General features: G+C 43.9%; 2 protein-coding genes across 3 annotated transcripts; one reads left to right on the forward strand and one right to left on the reverse strand.

The window, feature by feature from the left end:
• Positions 1-2,829: 2,829 nt before the first annotated feature.
• Positions 2,830-8,618, forward strand: LOC120065676 (guanine nucleotide-binding protein G(t) subunit alpha-like). Its single transcript, XM_039016744.1, has 8 exons — positions 2,830-2,935; positions 6,434-6,476; positions 6,583-6,724; positions 6,888-7,045; positions 7,356-7,484; positions 7,674-7,803; positions 8,061-8,214; positions 8,428-8,618. The coding sequence occupies exons 1-8, from the start codon at positions 2,830-2,832 to the stop codon at positions 8,616-8,618; spliced, it is 1,053 nt and encodes a 350-aa protein (XP_038872672.1).
• A 1,057-nt stretch (positions 8,619-9,675) lies between these two features.
• Positions 9,676-16,081, reverse strand: edem1 (ER degradation enhancer, mannosidase alpha-like 1). 2 transcript variants are annotated; one of them, XM_039015709.1, is made up of 12 exons: positions 15,477-16,081; positions 14,498-14,570; positions 14,273-14,376; positions 13,851-14,022; positions 13,390-13,573; positions 13,091-13,265; positions 12,727-12,847; positions 12,391-12,561; positions 12,225-12,298; positions 12,019-12,115; positions 11,589-11,717; positions 9,676-11,328 (listed from the first exon to the last, which is right to left on the reverse strand). In XM_039015709.1, the coding sequence occupies exons 1-12, from the start codon at positions 15,938-15,940 to the stop codon at positions 11,239-11,241; spliced, it is 1,854 nt and encodes a 617-aa protein (XP_038871637.1). In that variant the 5' UTR covers positions 15,941-16,081; the 3' UTR covers positions 9,676-11,238. The 2 variants fall into 2 exon arrangements, with proteins under 2 accessions (XP_038871637.1, XP_038871635.1); XM_039015707.1 differs by having other exon boundaries at positions 11,538-11,717.
• Positions 16,082-16,087: the final 6 nt, after the last annotated feature.

A 16,087-nucleotide genomic window follows, 5' to 3' on the forward strand; every position in this document is an offset into this window, starting at 1 on the left:
TATGATAAGAGATAGAGAACTTTTTCACTTCTTGTTGAATTTGGTCCCATTCTCTTCGTTTCCAAACTAAGCCGTAAATATACTGGTTTGCATTCCAGCCATTTCCCGTTCGCCTTATGGGTTCAGTTGTTTCATAGGAAATGTACTTAACATTTCTCAACTCCTCCAATCGTCCCGTGTAGTTTAATATCACAGCTCTCTTAGTAATGTACCGTTAGTCCACATTGTCTTAAATCAACTAGCGCGGCGATGATACCGCCCGCACTGATTTGTCAGTTGAGGGACTAGCATCGCGTAGGAGTGACGTCACCTGACGTACGACAACGGTTAGCCCATGTAAGTCACTAAAGCGAAAGTGCATGAAGACTGTTTCCAGAGTTCTAGTTTGACTAGTTGGAGAGGGACACCGTAGGTTTCTCTGAGCTGTTATCCAGCTCCTACAGAAGGTAAATGTTACATAACTCTCACTAAAGAATTTAAGCAACTTCTCTGATCAGCCGGTGTTGATGGCATTCTGCCTGGAAAGGTGTCAAATGCCACAAATGTGTATCGCGGAACGTCTCCATGTATATAGCTACAGTCACTAGAATGATCAGCTCTTGAAAACACACGCCAAACTCTTTGGGACGGTGGCTTTTCATTGTGTGCATGAAATGTATAATGTCCTGTTTGTGATACTAGTTCAACAAGCTACAGTGTGTTGCTGCGGATGTCAGTGGATGTCTCTCTTGTTGCGGGAGCATGGGAATAATGTCAGTGCAAGGAAAGGCAGATGGACTCATACCCTAGTGATGGAATATTCAAAACACAGGAGATATACACTGAGTGTACAAAACATTAGGAACACCTTCCTAATATTGAGTTACACCCCACCCCCTTTTGCCCTCAAAACAGCCTCAATTCATCGGGGACTGGACTCTACAAGGTGTCGAAAGCGTTCCACAGGGATGCTGGCCCATGTTGACTCCAATGCGTGCCCCAGTTGTGTCAAGTTGGCTGGATGTCCTTTGGGAGGTGGACCATTTGTGATACGCACAGGAAACTGTTGAGCGTGAAAAACCCATCAGCGTTGCAGTTCTTGACACAAACCGGTGCGCCTGTTACCTATTACCATACCCTGTTCAAAGGCACTTTTGTCTTGCCCATTCACCCTCTGAATGACACACATACACAATCCACGTCTCAATTGTATCAAGGCTTTAAAATCCTTCTTTAACCTGTCTCCTCCCCTTCATCTGCACTGATTGAAGTGGATTTAACAAGTGATATCAATAAGGGATCATAGCTTTCACCTGGATTCACCTGGTCAGTCTATGTCATGTAAAGAGCAGGTGTTCTTAATGTTTTGTCAACTCCGTGTAGGACCCCTATGTCTCTTTAGCTCTCTTTCTCTCTCCCTCTCTCCTTCTCTCTCTTTCTTGCTCTCTTTCCCTCTCTCCTCTCTCTCTCTTTATCTCTCTCTCCAAAAAGGTACAATTGATTTGCATATTTTAAATATATGCATATTTGGTTATTTTTTGGTATGGGTTAATGAGGAAAAATCAGTTAATATAACATAAAGCACAGTTGATGTTATTGTAATGACTTGTGTAAATTACTCTATCCTTTCTCCTTTCTCATTGATGTTGCTGACTAAAAAAATTAAAGCTCTATATTTTATAAAAACAGATCATTTTTTTATATTCATATGGCGCATGGATATCTATATATAGTAAGGGAACATAGACAGATTTTGGGTCTCGTACACTGGCCTTACCCCTTTTATTGTGTCAACTGAATCCTAATTGGTTTGTGCTTTGACGGTAGTGGTTCTTACAACTACCAAAACTGAGTGGTGGAGTTGAGTGAGAATGGATGAGTAGGTGTCTCTCTCTTTCTCTCTCTCTCTCTCCATCCCTCCCTCCGTCGCTCAGAGGACACAGTGAGGATTAGGATCTGTTGCCGTCTTCAGATTGAGGTCAATGCGATCTGTCAGGTGAGACTGTTAAAGCCCCGTAAGTACCTTAGAGATCCCACCCCTCAATGGAGAAAATACAGCATCCTCAATGTGTTCCACAAGCGTGAGCTGACTATTGTATGTTGTAGAGTCCCTGTAGTCTTTTACTAAACGGTGATGTCAGCCCTGGCATGAAAGGCACAGCTGAAATACAGTGAGCCTCTAAAGCGTAGGACAGTGAACACAGCAGTATCTACCCCTGCCCTGCTTTCGACCAGACGAGTGTTTCTATAGACGATAGGAGCTATAGGCGAGCTTCTCATAAACAAGCGATAACATGCGTCATTGAACATGCTTCATGAACCACACTGATCAACTGTACACCTGGTTTCCTCTTTCTACCTCACCTACTACTGCGGCCTCTTACTCCTCCTGGAACACAGGCCAGTGGGTAAATAGATGTCTTTCTATCTCCCTCACTCTTATCAAGGCAGCTGAGGACAGAGTAGACAGATAAGCACTTGAGCCGATGTGCATCTTCCGCTGAGCACAGCAAAGTCCCCCTAAACCTCAACCTAAAAAAGGTTAGGTCACTCCTACGCCCATGTACCCCCCGGCCTCCCGCTCCCTTTCCCCCTGCCCCAGGAGTCTCCTGTCCTTGTGCCCCATTGGCCATCGCTGATCAGGTGGACTGAGGATGCCCAAAATCTTCCCTAAGACTCGAAAACACTCCACCATTCGCCTCTCCCGCGTTCCTTAGAAGCAGTTGACGTGCCAGCTGCGTATTTGACGGCGCCAGTCGGGCCTCTAGACGATCAGCTAGGACCCTTTTTCCTGTTTTTTCCCCCGTCGTTTGGTTTTGAGCACTACAGGGCCGAAGCCGGCGTGTGAGGATGGGGGCCGGAGCGAGTGCAGAGGACAAGCACTCCAAAGAGCTGGAGAAGAAACTCAAGGAGGATGCAGAGAAGGACGCCAGGACAGTCAAGCTGCTGCTGCTGGGTAACATCTGCATGTCTGGTCCTCTTGCTCTGTGCTCTGGGGAATGGCCTGGGTTGAGGGTGTTCTATGGGGTGTCTCATCATAACCTGGTATCCTCCAGACTATACACAAAATGACGTCTAGAAGGCCCTATATGACTGTCCAGTGATTGGCTTGTATCTTATCTGGTCAAAGGTCTATTGTTTCCATAGCATATGTAATAGAAATGTGAACATTTTGTGAAAAGCAACCTTTTGACCCTAAGCGTATAATCCTATGTTTATATTGATGAGTAGACTATACTATGGATGGGGATATAGATTGTTTTTTCCTCTGTCGTTTAGCTTTGACAGAGATGAGAAGATAATGTCCATAGTATTTTTTATTTTATTTATTATGGATCCCCATTAGCTGCTGCCTTCCTGGGGTCCAGCAAAATTAAGACAGTATATACAATTTTAAAAACATTACAATACATTCACAGATTTCACAACGCACTGTGTGCCCTCAGGCCCCTATTCCACCACTACCACATACCCACGGTACAAGATCCATGTGTACGTGTGTGTATAGTGCGTATGTTTATCGTGTGTGTGTATGCATGTGGCTGTGCCTATGTTTGTGTTGCTTCACAGTCCCCGCTGTTCCATAAGGTGTTTTTTTATGTTTTTAAATCAAATTTTACTGCTTGCATGAGTTACTGTAGTACTGTACGCCTTCCATGGTCTGTTTTGGACTTGAGGACTGTGACGAGACATCTTGTGACATGTCTTGTGGGGTACACATGGGTGTCCGAGCTGTGCACCAATAGTTCAAGCAGACAGCTCGGTGCATTCAACATGTCAATACCTCTCATAAATACAAGTAGTGATGAAGTCAATCTCTCCTCCACCTTGAGCCAGGAGAGATTGACATGCAAATTATTAATATTAGCTCTCTGTGTACATCCAAGGGCCAGCCGTGCTGCCCTGTTCTGAGCCAATTGCAATTTTCCTAAGTCCGGTGGGGTTGAATAATTCAGATGTGTAGACAGAGACAATGTTATCTTGGCTCTTGGTATTATATCATTCATCGTTAATCACCCAGTTACAGTTCTAACAGCCTGGTCTCATAGACTAGACGTAACATAGTAAATGAAAATCCGGGCACACTCAAATTAGTATGATAAGTTACGTTTGGTATGGTTACATAAGACAGATGGTTAAGGCAAAAAAGAAAGTAAGCTGGTTGGCCGGGGTGGACGGGTGGGCGTATAATGCGAACGTCCAGCAATCCAAATGTTGCGATTTCAAATCTCATCATGTATAACTTTAGCAACTTTTCAACTACTTACTACTTTTTAGCTACTTTGCAACTGTTAGCTAACTCTTCCACTAACCCTAACCTTAACCCTTTTAGCTTACCATTCCCCTAACCTTAACCCTTTAACCTAACTCCTAAACTTAACCCTAACCCATAGCCTAGCTAATGTTAGCAACCTAGCTAACATTAGCTACCTAGCCACCTAGCTAGAATTCGTAATATATCATATGTTTTGCAAATTTGTAAGATATTATACGAATAGTAATTCTTAATATATCATACTAAATGGGTAATGGACATTCACAAATTAATATATACAATACGAAGCGTAACAAATCATAATAAATGGAGTGTCTCGGATTTACACACAGAATAATAAGAAATGCTCTGAGACCAAGTTGATTCTAAGAATGGTGTCCAAGTTGGATTATAATTTAAACTTTACCAGCCTTGCAAATGCTATTTTCATTGAAGAGATAATTACACAAATCATTTTTCATGATTTTGTCTTTATTGGGGAAATGTCAACGATAATAGGATTACTATGCCAAATACATTTACCCTCTTGTAGACATTTGCTAAAATAATTGACTGAAACTGCTGATATTCAGAGGCACTACATTTTGCATCAGCAACATTGGTGAGACTAAGCATCGGTCTCTATGTGAAGGCCAGAGGCTGTAGCTTATCCACCCCTGGCTGTCACACTACTGTTCTAAACACTCTGGTAATTAATCACCTCAATCTCCTGGTAATCCTAAAACAACAACTGTTGCATTACAGAAGGTTTAACCTCACACTACTGCACACACACATGCCCTACAGCCTAATTACCCCAAGGCAAACGTATCATAGCTCTACTGACGCCAACGTCCACCCTCAACATAACACCCTGCACCAATACTTCATGAACTAAGGCCTAGATTCAATCAGATCAAGTGTTAACCTGCGATAGCAAAAACCCTCATAGTTGATATTTCGTCGGTGTCGGAGGTGGAACTGCATTGGAGCCGTCAAACCGGTGAGCAGCTGCTCTTGCGATCATTGACACGAAGACACACCAGCCCCACTCTCGTTAGAAGTTCAGAACGAGAAAGTGGAGACCCATACAGAAGTAATGATGCTCAACTTACAAAATCGTTCAGAACGAAGTAACGAGGATTTCTATTGAAGGACCTAAAGGATGAGAGGGTGAGAGAGAGGCAGTGGGAGGGAGCACTTTCATGTCATCAGAAACTTGATTAGGGCCACAACATGGATTGTAAATCCCTGAGGTGTAGTAGCAAGTGGAACACATGCAGATTCCAGGTGGTGCTGCTGACATAACAGCATTCAGCATGTATAGGACTCTGCGCTCAGTTATCACATTGACACTGTCCCTGAGGGGCCTCCACAACTCATATAAACTCTAATAGAAAGTAAAGTAGTGAGTGTTTCTCACTGGCCCTGCAATCAATCAATCAAATTTCTTTTATAAAGCCCTTTTTATGGAAGCAGTTGTCATAAAGTGCTTTACAGAGACTCGGCCTTAAACCCAAAAGAGCATGCAATGCAGATGCAGAAGCACAGTTGCTAGGAAAAACTCCCTAGAAGGCAGGAACCTAGGAAGAAAACTAGAGACGAGTCAGGCCATGAGGGGTGGCCAGTCCTCTTCTGGCTGTACCGAGTGGAGATTTAAAGAGAACATGTGGCCAACGTTCATAGATGACCGGCAGGGACAAATAATAACCATGATGGCTATAGAGGGCGCAGCAGGAGAGTGAGTCATACTGTATCTCCGTGACAATAAAGTTCTTCCTGCCATCAGCTTTGGAGGGGCTTAGGAGAGGAGTAATGAGCTTGGTGCCCTTGTGTGGATCATCTGTGGGTCAGGGCACACACTGATTCAACAGAGGGGACCATAACAGGGCAGGAAAGAAAATGTAGGGAATAGTAGGAGAGGAAAAGAAAGGGGAAAAGTGAAATGGAAGAAGGGAGTACACTTTGGGACCTGTCACTCCAGGTCTGTAATCCAGGTCTAAAATAGTTTAACACTGCGGCCCAGTGGTCATCTTTGGTATTGTAAATGTGAATCCTGCTTCCTACATACAGACTGATCTACACACTCCCAAAACCTCACCATGCAGTAGATCACGGTCTGCCATTTCTATATACATACCTGAGATCTAAATAATTGTACTGCGTGTCACTAAACCTTTTCCCCCCACTTGTGTATAGGTGCTGGAGAATCAGGAAAGAGCACAATCGTCAAACAGATGAAGTGAGTCTGGTGACACTATTGTACCAAGTGCAATATCATAAAACATATTGGTGTCTCTAAGATCAAATGTCAACTTTATTTGTGGCTGCTTGTCTTCTCGCAACAGAATTATCCATCAAGATGGTTACTCTCTTGAAGAGTCTATGGAGTTTGTCACCATCATCTACAGCAATACCCTTCAGTCCATCATGGCGATTGTAAAGGGCATGACTCAACTCAACATCGGCTACGGTGACACCGCTCAGCAGGTAGCTACTGTACACTGACTGTCTACAGTACACTATTCAGACAGGTGGATTATATAACACACCCAAGCCAGACATCAGATTGTTTGGGATATGACATAAAATCCTTTGACAAACTGAGTATAGTGAGCATGATGTGTGTTTTTGTCCTTGTGTGTGTCTGTAGGACGATTCCAGGAAGCTCATGCACCTGGCAGACACCATTGAGGAGGGTTCCATGCCCAAAGAGCTGTCTGACATCATCATCCGGCTGTGGAAGGACACTGGTATCCAGGCATGCTACGACAGGGCCTCCGAGTACCAGCTTAACGACTCCGCTGGATAGTAGGTTTACTCTCCTGGACTGGACCAACCCCATCCCTGTTCCCTTTCCCCCATCCCTATGAAACCATTACCATCATATCCACATAGTTTACAAAGGGCTGGTTTCCAAGACTAAAAAGCTCTTTCAAATTGAGAATCTCCATTGAGAATGCTTTTTAGTCCAGGGCCTGGCTCTATATCTGGGAAACTAGCCCTAAGAGCTTTGGACCTCTTGCTAGACATTTATATAGAGAAATCGTTAATCCTATATTAGTGTGTTGATGAACCAGACGAAGGAAGGAGGTTGTTCCTCTCTCTGTGTCCCACCTAGCTATCTGAATGACTTGGAGAGGCTGGTCCAGCCTGGATACATCCCCACTGAGCAGGACATGTTGCGATCAAGAGTAAAGACCACTGGTATCATAGAGACCCAGTTCGGCTTAAAAGACCTCAACTTCAGGTGAGGCTAGAAATACAACGAAGTCTGCATTAATCCCCATTGATCAGAATCCCCAAAACACTGAAAAGCAACATTTTTCTTAAGTAATCCAATGAGCTCAGATGACAATAACATTTTAATAACATATTAATAGCATTGGCGAGCAACACAATGACATCTGCAAGCGCTCCCTCTCGCTCTCTCCTGCAGGATGTTTGACGTGGGCGGCCAGCGCTCAGAGAGGAAGAAATGGATCCACTGCTTTGAGGGTGTGACCTGTATTATCTTCATCGCTGCTCTGAGCGCCTACGACATGGTGCTGGTGGAGGATGACGAAGTGGTGAGATACATTATCGTCACATTATAGACGCTAGATTGAAGGAGTCACTGTTGGACGAAGGTAAGAGACGTCACGATCAAAGAGGGTAGATTGAGGTAGTCACTGTGGCACTGTAGTAGTAGTAGTAGTGTCGTGGTCAAATTAGCTTTTGTGAGCCCTCGGACAGATGAATTGCAGAGAAATGTGTTTCATAAGCGTGTTTCATGCATGCAATCCATTTGTCCCTCTTTTTTGAATGTGGCTCTCTCCTCATGAAGAACCGAATGCACGAGAGTCTCCACCTGTTCAACAGCATCTGCAACCACCGCTACTTTATTGCCACCTCCATCGTACTCTTCCTCAACAAGAAAGACGTCTTCACCGAGAAGATCAAGAAGGCTCACCTCAGCATGTGCTTCCCCGACTACGACGGTGGGCTCACAACAGCAGATCTGTCACTCTGGCCTATTCTCTTTGGAACACACTTTTTTTCTCTCTATGTTATTTTGATGTTAGAGCAATGTCAGAGCTTAACTATTGCATACTGTGTTTGTCATCCATACCCTAAGACAGCTCTGATTTCTTTTGAGTCTTTTGACAATATTGTAAGTATTATTTCCCTGAATGTTGTTGGATTCCCTGTAGGCCCCAACACCTATGAGGATGCTGGTAACTACATCAAGCTCCAATTCCTGGACCTGAACTTGCGGCGAGATATCAAGGAGGTCTACTCACACATGACCTGTGCCACAGACACAGAGAATGTCAAGTTTGTGTTCGACGCCGTAACTGACATCATCATCAAAGAAAACCTAAAGAGTTGCGGTCTCTTCTAAGAGGCACGCCGTATAGGTGAGTGGAACTCTTCTGGCCCGAGACTATGATACTGAGAGATTGTCTGCCTCTGGGATGGTACTCTGCCCATTGAATCACAGAGTCCCGTAGTTAACTATAGTTTACCCGGAAGATAGCTCACTATGAATTAGCACGTCATTTCTCTCACTCACCCAATGGCACACGCCGTCTGTGATTTCCACTAAACACTCCTCTGTTTCAGGGTGTTGGTTTACCCCCTGAATCCTATCTCCTTCCCCTTTCAAACTGCGGGCAACAATCTCCTCAAGAAGACCGGACGAAGGAGACCAACACATCGACTGTCTCTGGAAGCTGCCATTCACAAATATGATACTACACACACACTGACATGAATTCATACAGGCAAACGCAGCATCATAACCAAAGACATTTCAGTTCATGTGAGACCTGGAAAATAGGTGTACTGTCAAAGTAAAGGGATCTATACTGTACAGATTTACGTTATAAGTCAATCATAGTCAAGCTATCATCCTTTGTTAAATGTCTTGAATAGGAACTCCTTTTCATTGCAGTGCTATGCAACCTGTAGTTGATACATCAGCGCCTGTCAGCAGAAAGCACTTCTTCTTCCCCCAGACAGTACATTTGAATAGGTGTAAGGCAATGTATCATCTCTGTGCTCCAGTAACTGGCATATAAAGCCATAAGAGATGGATACGAGATGGCCTCATCACCTGCAGACGTATTTCAACTTGTGTTACAATAAGTTACAAAACCCATTCATCAGCAAAAATGGGTTGTATGTGTAGAACAGATATTGAGCTGTATGTATAGTGGGCATAACATGAAAGACCTCAAGCTACAGGAGGACCAATGACATGAAATCGGACCAACTCATTCTTATATGTCAAACATCACAGATTTGTAAAGTTGAGAGTAACTTGTATCTAGAACTATTTCACTGATGTAGTAAAGATGCAGTATTTTTATGGATGTAGCTTGGTCACAAACTCATTTGCTTCTGTAGAAAACTAACCTCTGAACTAATTACTAAATAAATTCACCTCAATATTGTCATGTTCTGTACTTTGCATTTATTTCAGACTATTTTTAAGAGAGATTTCTGACATGAAGAGAAAACCAGTCTTACAACTTGGTCTGAATCGTATTGTAGAGGAGAAAATCGTTAGTTAAAATTCATGACGGCCTAAGAGAAGAATGGTTAAGTCCTGATTAGTTTATCAAAAGACCAAAATAACTGAGAAGGTTCGAAGACAATGGAGGCAAAACAAGATGTCAAGAAGATCATCTTTAACAAAAACCACCAAGAGTTCACTCCCAGAAAAGAAACATGACATTTGTCAATCCCTGAGTTTCCTCTCCACATAGAGGTACTTGAGATATTCTGCTAGCAGCATTAAGGGATGGTTATCGATGGGAAGGACCATTTGCTTCCACATACACATACTGTATTACTACGTACTAAAACTTTGGATATAGAGCTAAGCTAACAGGAATGTGAACAAAGCAGTACAACCTGCATACTCAACAGAAAATATATCCGCATGAGTGTCTGACATGACATAGCCCTTTCTTGAATAGGAATACTATGAATAGAAATGTATCATTATTGTTCAATGGAGACATGCCACTCTTACACAGCAACCTTAAAAACATGACACACTTTATGGCTTTGTTCAAACGATACAGGTATGACAGACTGACCTGGCTATGTGCCGTGATCCGTGTCATTAATATTGTACTAAAAAGGAATGACTTCCAACAAACAGAACGGTCTCAGAATGGAATAACCTATTTCACGGCATCAAGTCAAGTCTGTATTAATAATGAACCAAAAAGCCCAAGGCACTGTTGTCCATGTGATTGTGTAGTATCTCTATCTCACTGTCATGGCACATAAAATGACATGCATACATCTGCCTATTGCAAGGGCCATCGCATGATAGTCAGAGATGCATATCTCACACACTCACCTCACAAACGTAATATTACTGAATGAATAAAAGAGAAAAGCTGGATGACTCCGAAGCGGAGGCCTCTGAAAACATAAGAACTGTGACATTCCAAGAGGCCTTTGGAAATCCCAAGCAGTGAGGCACTAGTCACCCTGTGTAGTGCGATCTATTTTTGAGTAATGCACTTGAACTACAAACCTGTATCTGGATGGCACTGTTCCCCCAACCCAAAAATATTTCACAGATCAGCTGTATGTTCAGAACACCTAGCTACAGACCCACACCCAAACACTAAATCCCTCATTGCTTCGTTCATTTATTCCTGAAGCAAAAAATCCCAGTCGTACTGGCACCAACCCCGACGAGTCACACTCAAAACATTTTTTTTTTAAAGTCTCCTTTAAAAAAGAAATGTCTCCCTCTGTACACTAAGTGATGCATATTATAAAACAATAACGCAAAATAAAAAAATAAAAATCAAAGGTGTTCTAGAGAGTTGGTATTGTCCACCTTGGTCCTGAGCAGCAGAAGAGTTCGGAGTGGGGGGTGAGGTGAGACGATAAGGGTCTATTCCCCTCTGTCCTCTTCACACAACAAGCTGTGCCTGAGTGAGTCTACAGACTGGGGACCTGTTCACACCAGTGTCCTCCTCTCCTCCAAGAGCTCAAAACAGTCCCACCATGTGATCGATCTGTCTCATGTACACACTCTTCAGAGGTAGAGAATACCTCCGCTCCTCAGGGATCCGGTCACACTGAAGAGAGGAAGCAGAGGAGAGCGGAAGATTTGTACAGAAAAAAATATTATACACAAGTAACCTATCAGCAATCTTACTCCGCATATTTCACATATTTTAGCATAAAAGAAATGTACGTCATTCATTACTGTATATTTTAAACTGCTGTACTTGATCCTGCAGGCAGTGTCATAGTAATATGTATTTATATATCAGAGGGTCATTACGTTGCTATTGTTAGAGAAAGGCCCGTTGGAAGTTTCCTGATCTGTTACCACCTTCTCACAGGGGGACAGGTCGTTCCACTGCTTCTCCCGAAAACGCTTGTCGATAGGCACCACATGGCCCTCCGTGGTGAAGATGTACTTGTTCTCGGATTTGTGCAAGGGGTTGTCATCATCAAACAGCTGGAAGGAGAGGGTCATAGGATTAACTAGAAGGAAAGTCAGGTTATATTAGCTTAGAAAAGCCCATTCCAGTTTCTGACCAACAGGGCAAGAGACAGAACAGGTACATACCAGGTAAAGGTATTTTCAGACAGTACAGGTACGCATACCAGGTAAAGGTATTTTCAGACAGTACAGGTACACATACCAGGTAAAGGTATTTTCAGACAGTACAGGTACACATACCAGGTAAAGGTATTTTCAGACAGTACAGGTACACATACCAGGTAAAGGTATTTTCAGACAGTACAGGTACACATACCAGGTAAAGGTATTTGCAGGTCTCGCTGAGGAAGAAGCTCTCCATGCGATCCTCTTTGGACTTGTCCACCACGTGGTGGAGAGTGGCATACCCACACCTGCCAAATACACACATCCGTTTAGGGAACCCAGGTGTGACGTCAAGTCAGTAGAACGAGACATCCTAAAACACTCTCAAGTTGTGTTTTTCCAAGATCCGACTCATACCTGACTTTGGCATTTTTTTCTAGGCTCTCTAGGATATCCATTCCAACGTGCAAATAGAAAGGATTCTTGGTTGCCTGGGAGGGGAAATGAAATAGCTCACTCAAAGCAGCTCATAACATTAAAACAGACAAACATTGTGTTTCAAATTAATGTGAAGCACTGGTACCTGGTACAGGAGATAGGTGGACTCCACCAGTTCTGGCCTCAGGGGGTAGAAGAGCACGTCAGGTGCCTGTAGCTGCCAGTTGTACCTCTCCGGCAGGGCCCCGAAGCGCTTCCATATGGCGTAGTAGAATGCATGCAGGCAAATGGCCTCCTCCACATCACCATTCAACACCTGACGTGTACAACACATGGTCAGAGATCAACACAGGGAAAACGTCATCATCACAAACAGTAATAACACTGTCAGGATGAACATACAACATTTATTGGGACAATGTTGGCTGAGGACATATGCAGGGCTGCGCAGCTCCCCATTCCCAGAGAGAGAGGTGTCTACCAGGAGGCCGGGGAAGAAGGCCTGCAGGGAGTCGATCCAGGTGTTCATGATCTGGCCGTTGAACATGTTCACATTGACGTAGAGTGGAGGGTCCCCTTCTCCTTCGTTACATGACTCCCTCCTGCAGGTCAACAGGGGAGAAGGTTCTCAGACGACATCATCATACACATTACCTTTACAGAGCGTAGAACAACACGCCGCCACATTACCAATATACCAACACACACACACACACACACACACACACACACACACACACACACACACACACACACACACACACACACACACACACACACACACACACACACACACACACACACACACACACACAGAATCAAGTCAATTCAAGCACAGGACTGACCCTCTTCTCAGGTGGTTCTGGATGCTCTCATAGGAAGCTTGGAACATCCGGTAGTCCTCTTTCTCTCCAAACAGGATGTACGACTTGAGCAGGTACTCGTAGAACGAGTCCATCCCTGCTCCCAGGCCACTCTGCTTGCTAACCCACTGTCCCGTTTGGATGTTCACCACGTTCCCTGAGAGTTAAAAGAGGAGAGGTAACCATTTGACGTGCAACAAGAAGGGAAAGACGCTGCTACGCATAAGCAAACACCTACATACAAACATAGACTACACCCAAAAAAATGGACCTCTACTCACCTAGCAAGCCGGTCTCATTGCTCCTCAGTTTCCACAAGGCTCGGACAGCCCGTCTGGCCACCCACTCGAACGTGGAGTCTCCAATCAGACGGCTGAGAATGCCAAACTCCACCAGCAGGGAGCCAGCCCCTGCTGTGCAAGTCTCATTGATGCTGTCTGGAGGGACACCACTCTTCAAGTTCACCTGAGGAAAGGAAGTGACAGGGCGATCCAGTCACTGAAGAACATTACAGTCATTTCAATAGGGCATAGTTGTACTCGTAATATATTGTAAACAACAGGTGAAGTAAATGTCAATGAGACATACTGTAGTGGATCTCTGTGGTTGTTTAATGGTCTTAGGATCTCCCTCCACCCCTGTTTGGTATTTTTCCCCCCCGTCTACGAAACCAGGACTGTCAAATCGCTATGAACCCAGGCAATATCAGGTCATTAACTACGCAGCTCTCCTCTCCTCTTACCCTGGGGTAGGGAATGCCTGTGCTGGTGTTCTCGAAGGCTGGCAGCAGGCGTACTGCCAGGTCGTGGGCCAGGTGCAGTAGCTCATTGTCATAGTCCACCAGGCCCACGTTGCCGAAGGGATGCTTGGGGTCAGTCAGGAGGATGTGAGCAGAGATCAAGCTACCCAGGATCCTGGAGGGACAAAGAATGAACGAATTAAACAATACTTAATCAATACCTCATCTACAATCACAACACTTGTATTGCTTCTTTTTTTTGTGCCACTTGAGAAGACAACGAAATGCTCTTTGTGGTTTACTGAAACGTTAGCGGAAACTCCGCCGTGGTTGTAAATCGGTTTGCGCCATCTTTACATCTGTAGCTTGACCCTAAGCTAACGAAACAAAGTTCAGTCACTATCTGAAAGAAATGACATGTATACCTGATGTTAGCCTCAAACACCTGCACAGTGGAGTCCTTGTCGAAAGAGACTGTGTCTATCACCAACTTCACCGCTCTGTGAAACTCTGACACATTCCCCAGGACCTGGAATGAGAAACATTATCAGGATCATTAAAAAGACCCTTGACAGTAAACTGTTTTAGCAATACCATTCCTCTAAAAGCCCACAAAAAATAAAACAGGAATACAGAATAAGGCTGCTTACCAGTAAAGTGTCAAGGGTGTCAATGAGTGTCAGGGAATAATTTCCCAAAACATCATTGATGTTGATGTTTGACCTGAAAAAACAGCAATGAAAAGGATAACAGGCTTGACAATAAACGAGGGCATGTATATGTAGGCTATATTGCAAGCACCAAGTTATTAATAACGGGATCACATTCAACTTGATCACACGTTGAACAAGTTAAATGGATTGACCGTTTCAGCTTGAGAGAAATTAAGTTTTGTCCAGCTGTGCCTTTTGTTATCAGATTCTAAAGAATGTCAAGGTGAAAAGGCTAAACGTTGTGGTATATGGTCTCACATACACACATCTGAATGCTGTTTTAGCCAATCAGCACCCAGTATCCAAACTACCCGGTATATAAAGGCAATAATAAACTGGGTGGATGGAGCCCTGACTGGCTGACAGCCGTGGTATATCAGACCGTATACCACACGTATGACAAAACATGTATTTTTACTGCTCTAATTATGTTGGTAACAGTTTATAATAGCAATAAGGTACCTCTGAGGTTTGTGGTATATGGCCAATATACCACAGCTAAGGGCTGTATCCGGGCCCCCCGCTTTGCGTCGTGCATAAGAACATCCCTTAGCCATATTGCTTAAATAGAACCCTTGCCTGGTCTCCCAGCAAATAGAACCCCCAGCCTTACTATAACTATATTTATTTAGATATTTACATAACTTTAACCAGATCTGTTAGCAAGTCCTGCATGACAGACCGATGCAAATTACACTACCCACAGACACAGTTACCAGACATCAGTCAGAATGGAAATGTTGAACGGACAGTGGACACACCTTTCAGCTAGTAAAACATGGTAGTCTACCAACCTAATACATCAATCAATCCAGCAAATTATCGTGCACACACATACCCGTAGCCTAATAATCAATTTCACGTGAGTGTTACCAGATTGGTTCTAGGCCTAGCTATCGGGCTATAGATGACTCACGGGTTGAGAACGTCAGGCCCTCTCCCTTGACAGTCAATGGGATTCAGCTCATCCTCAGGAAAGGCATATTTCATGTAGTTGTCATATCCAAAGTAGAACATGTCTTTGGCCATGCCTTTCATCTTTATCTTGAGTGTGTCCGGGAAGGAGCTATATCTCCTGTCATACTCGTCCCTGTCCCCCTCAAAGAGGCTAAGGTAAGACTTCTTAGGTGAGTCCTCTTTACTGGCACAAGAGGTCCTGCATTGTGCGTCTCCATGGCCGTGTATTCGTTGTGACCAGGAATTGGCCTTTGCGGATTCCCCATCATCTTGCTTAAAAAGTTCTATTTTGTGCAAATTGAAATTGAAATTAAGGGGGAAGTTGAACCCCCAGCTAGGTCCCAGTCCAAACGCTAGCCATAGCAGACAACTGACAGTGAGTCTGAGCACGACGAGAGCAACCACTATTGACCTCCATTGCATATTTGCCCTGGATCGATCTTAAAAACCATAGTTCAATTTGACAATCCTTTGATGAATAGATGGCTGAATTGTCTTCTGTGTATTGCTTACAAGCCACCTAGGCAGCCTGGCTAACAAATTCGACAGCGCACCACACTCTTCCTGTCA

The sequence above is a fragment of the Salvelinus namaycush genome, chromosome 20, assembly GCF_016432855.1.
Source record: "Salvelinus namaycush isolate Seneca chromosome 20, SaNama_1.0, whole genome shotgun sequence".
NCBI lineage: Eukaryota > Metazoa > Chordata > Actinopteri > Salmoniformes > Salmonidae > Salvelinus > Salvelinus namaycush.

What these genes read in the sequence shown, in the direction of transcription:
- LOC120065676 (XM_039016744.1), top strand. Translation starts at nt 2,830, where the DNA reads ATGGGGGCCGGAGCGAGTGCAGAGGACAAGCACTCCAAAGAGCTGGAG. An exon ending in ACGGTGACACCGCTCAGCAG is followed by an intron (nt 6,725 to 6,887) that starts GTAGCTACTGTA and finishes GTGTGTCTGTAG; the next exon opens with GACGATTCCAGGAAGCTCAT. An exon ending in TGGTGGAGGATGACGAAGTG is followed by an intron (nt 7,804 to 8,060) that starts GTGAGATACATT and finishes CTCCTCATGAAG; the next exon opens with AACCGAATGCACGAGAGTCT.
- edem1 (XM_039015707.1), bottom strand. Translation starts at nt 15,940, where the DNA reads ATGCAATGGAGGTCAATAGTGGTTGCTCTCGTCGTGCTCAGACTCACT. An exon ending in GTGTTTGAGGCTAACATCAG is followed by an intron (nt 14,023 to 14,272) that starts GTATACATGTCA and finishes TTGTCCCTCCAG; the next exon opens with GATCCTGGGTAGCTTGATCT. An exon ending in CAATGAGACCGGCTTGCTAG is followed by an intron (nt 13,266 to 13,389) that starts GTGAGTAGAGGT and finishes TTTAACTCTCAG; the next exon opens with GGAACGTGGTGAACATCCAA.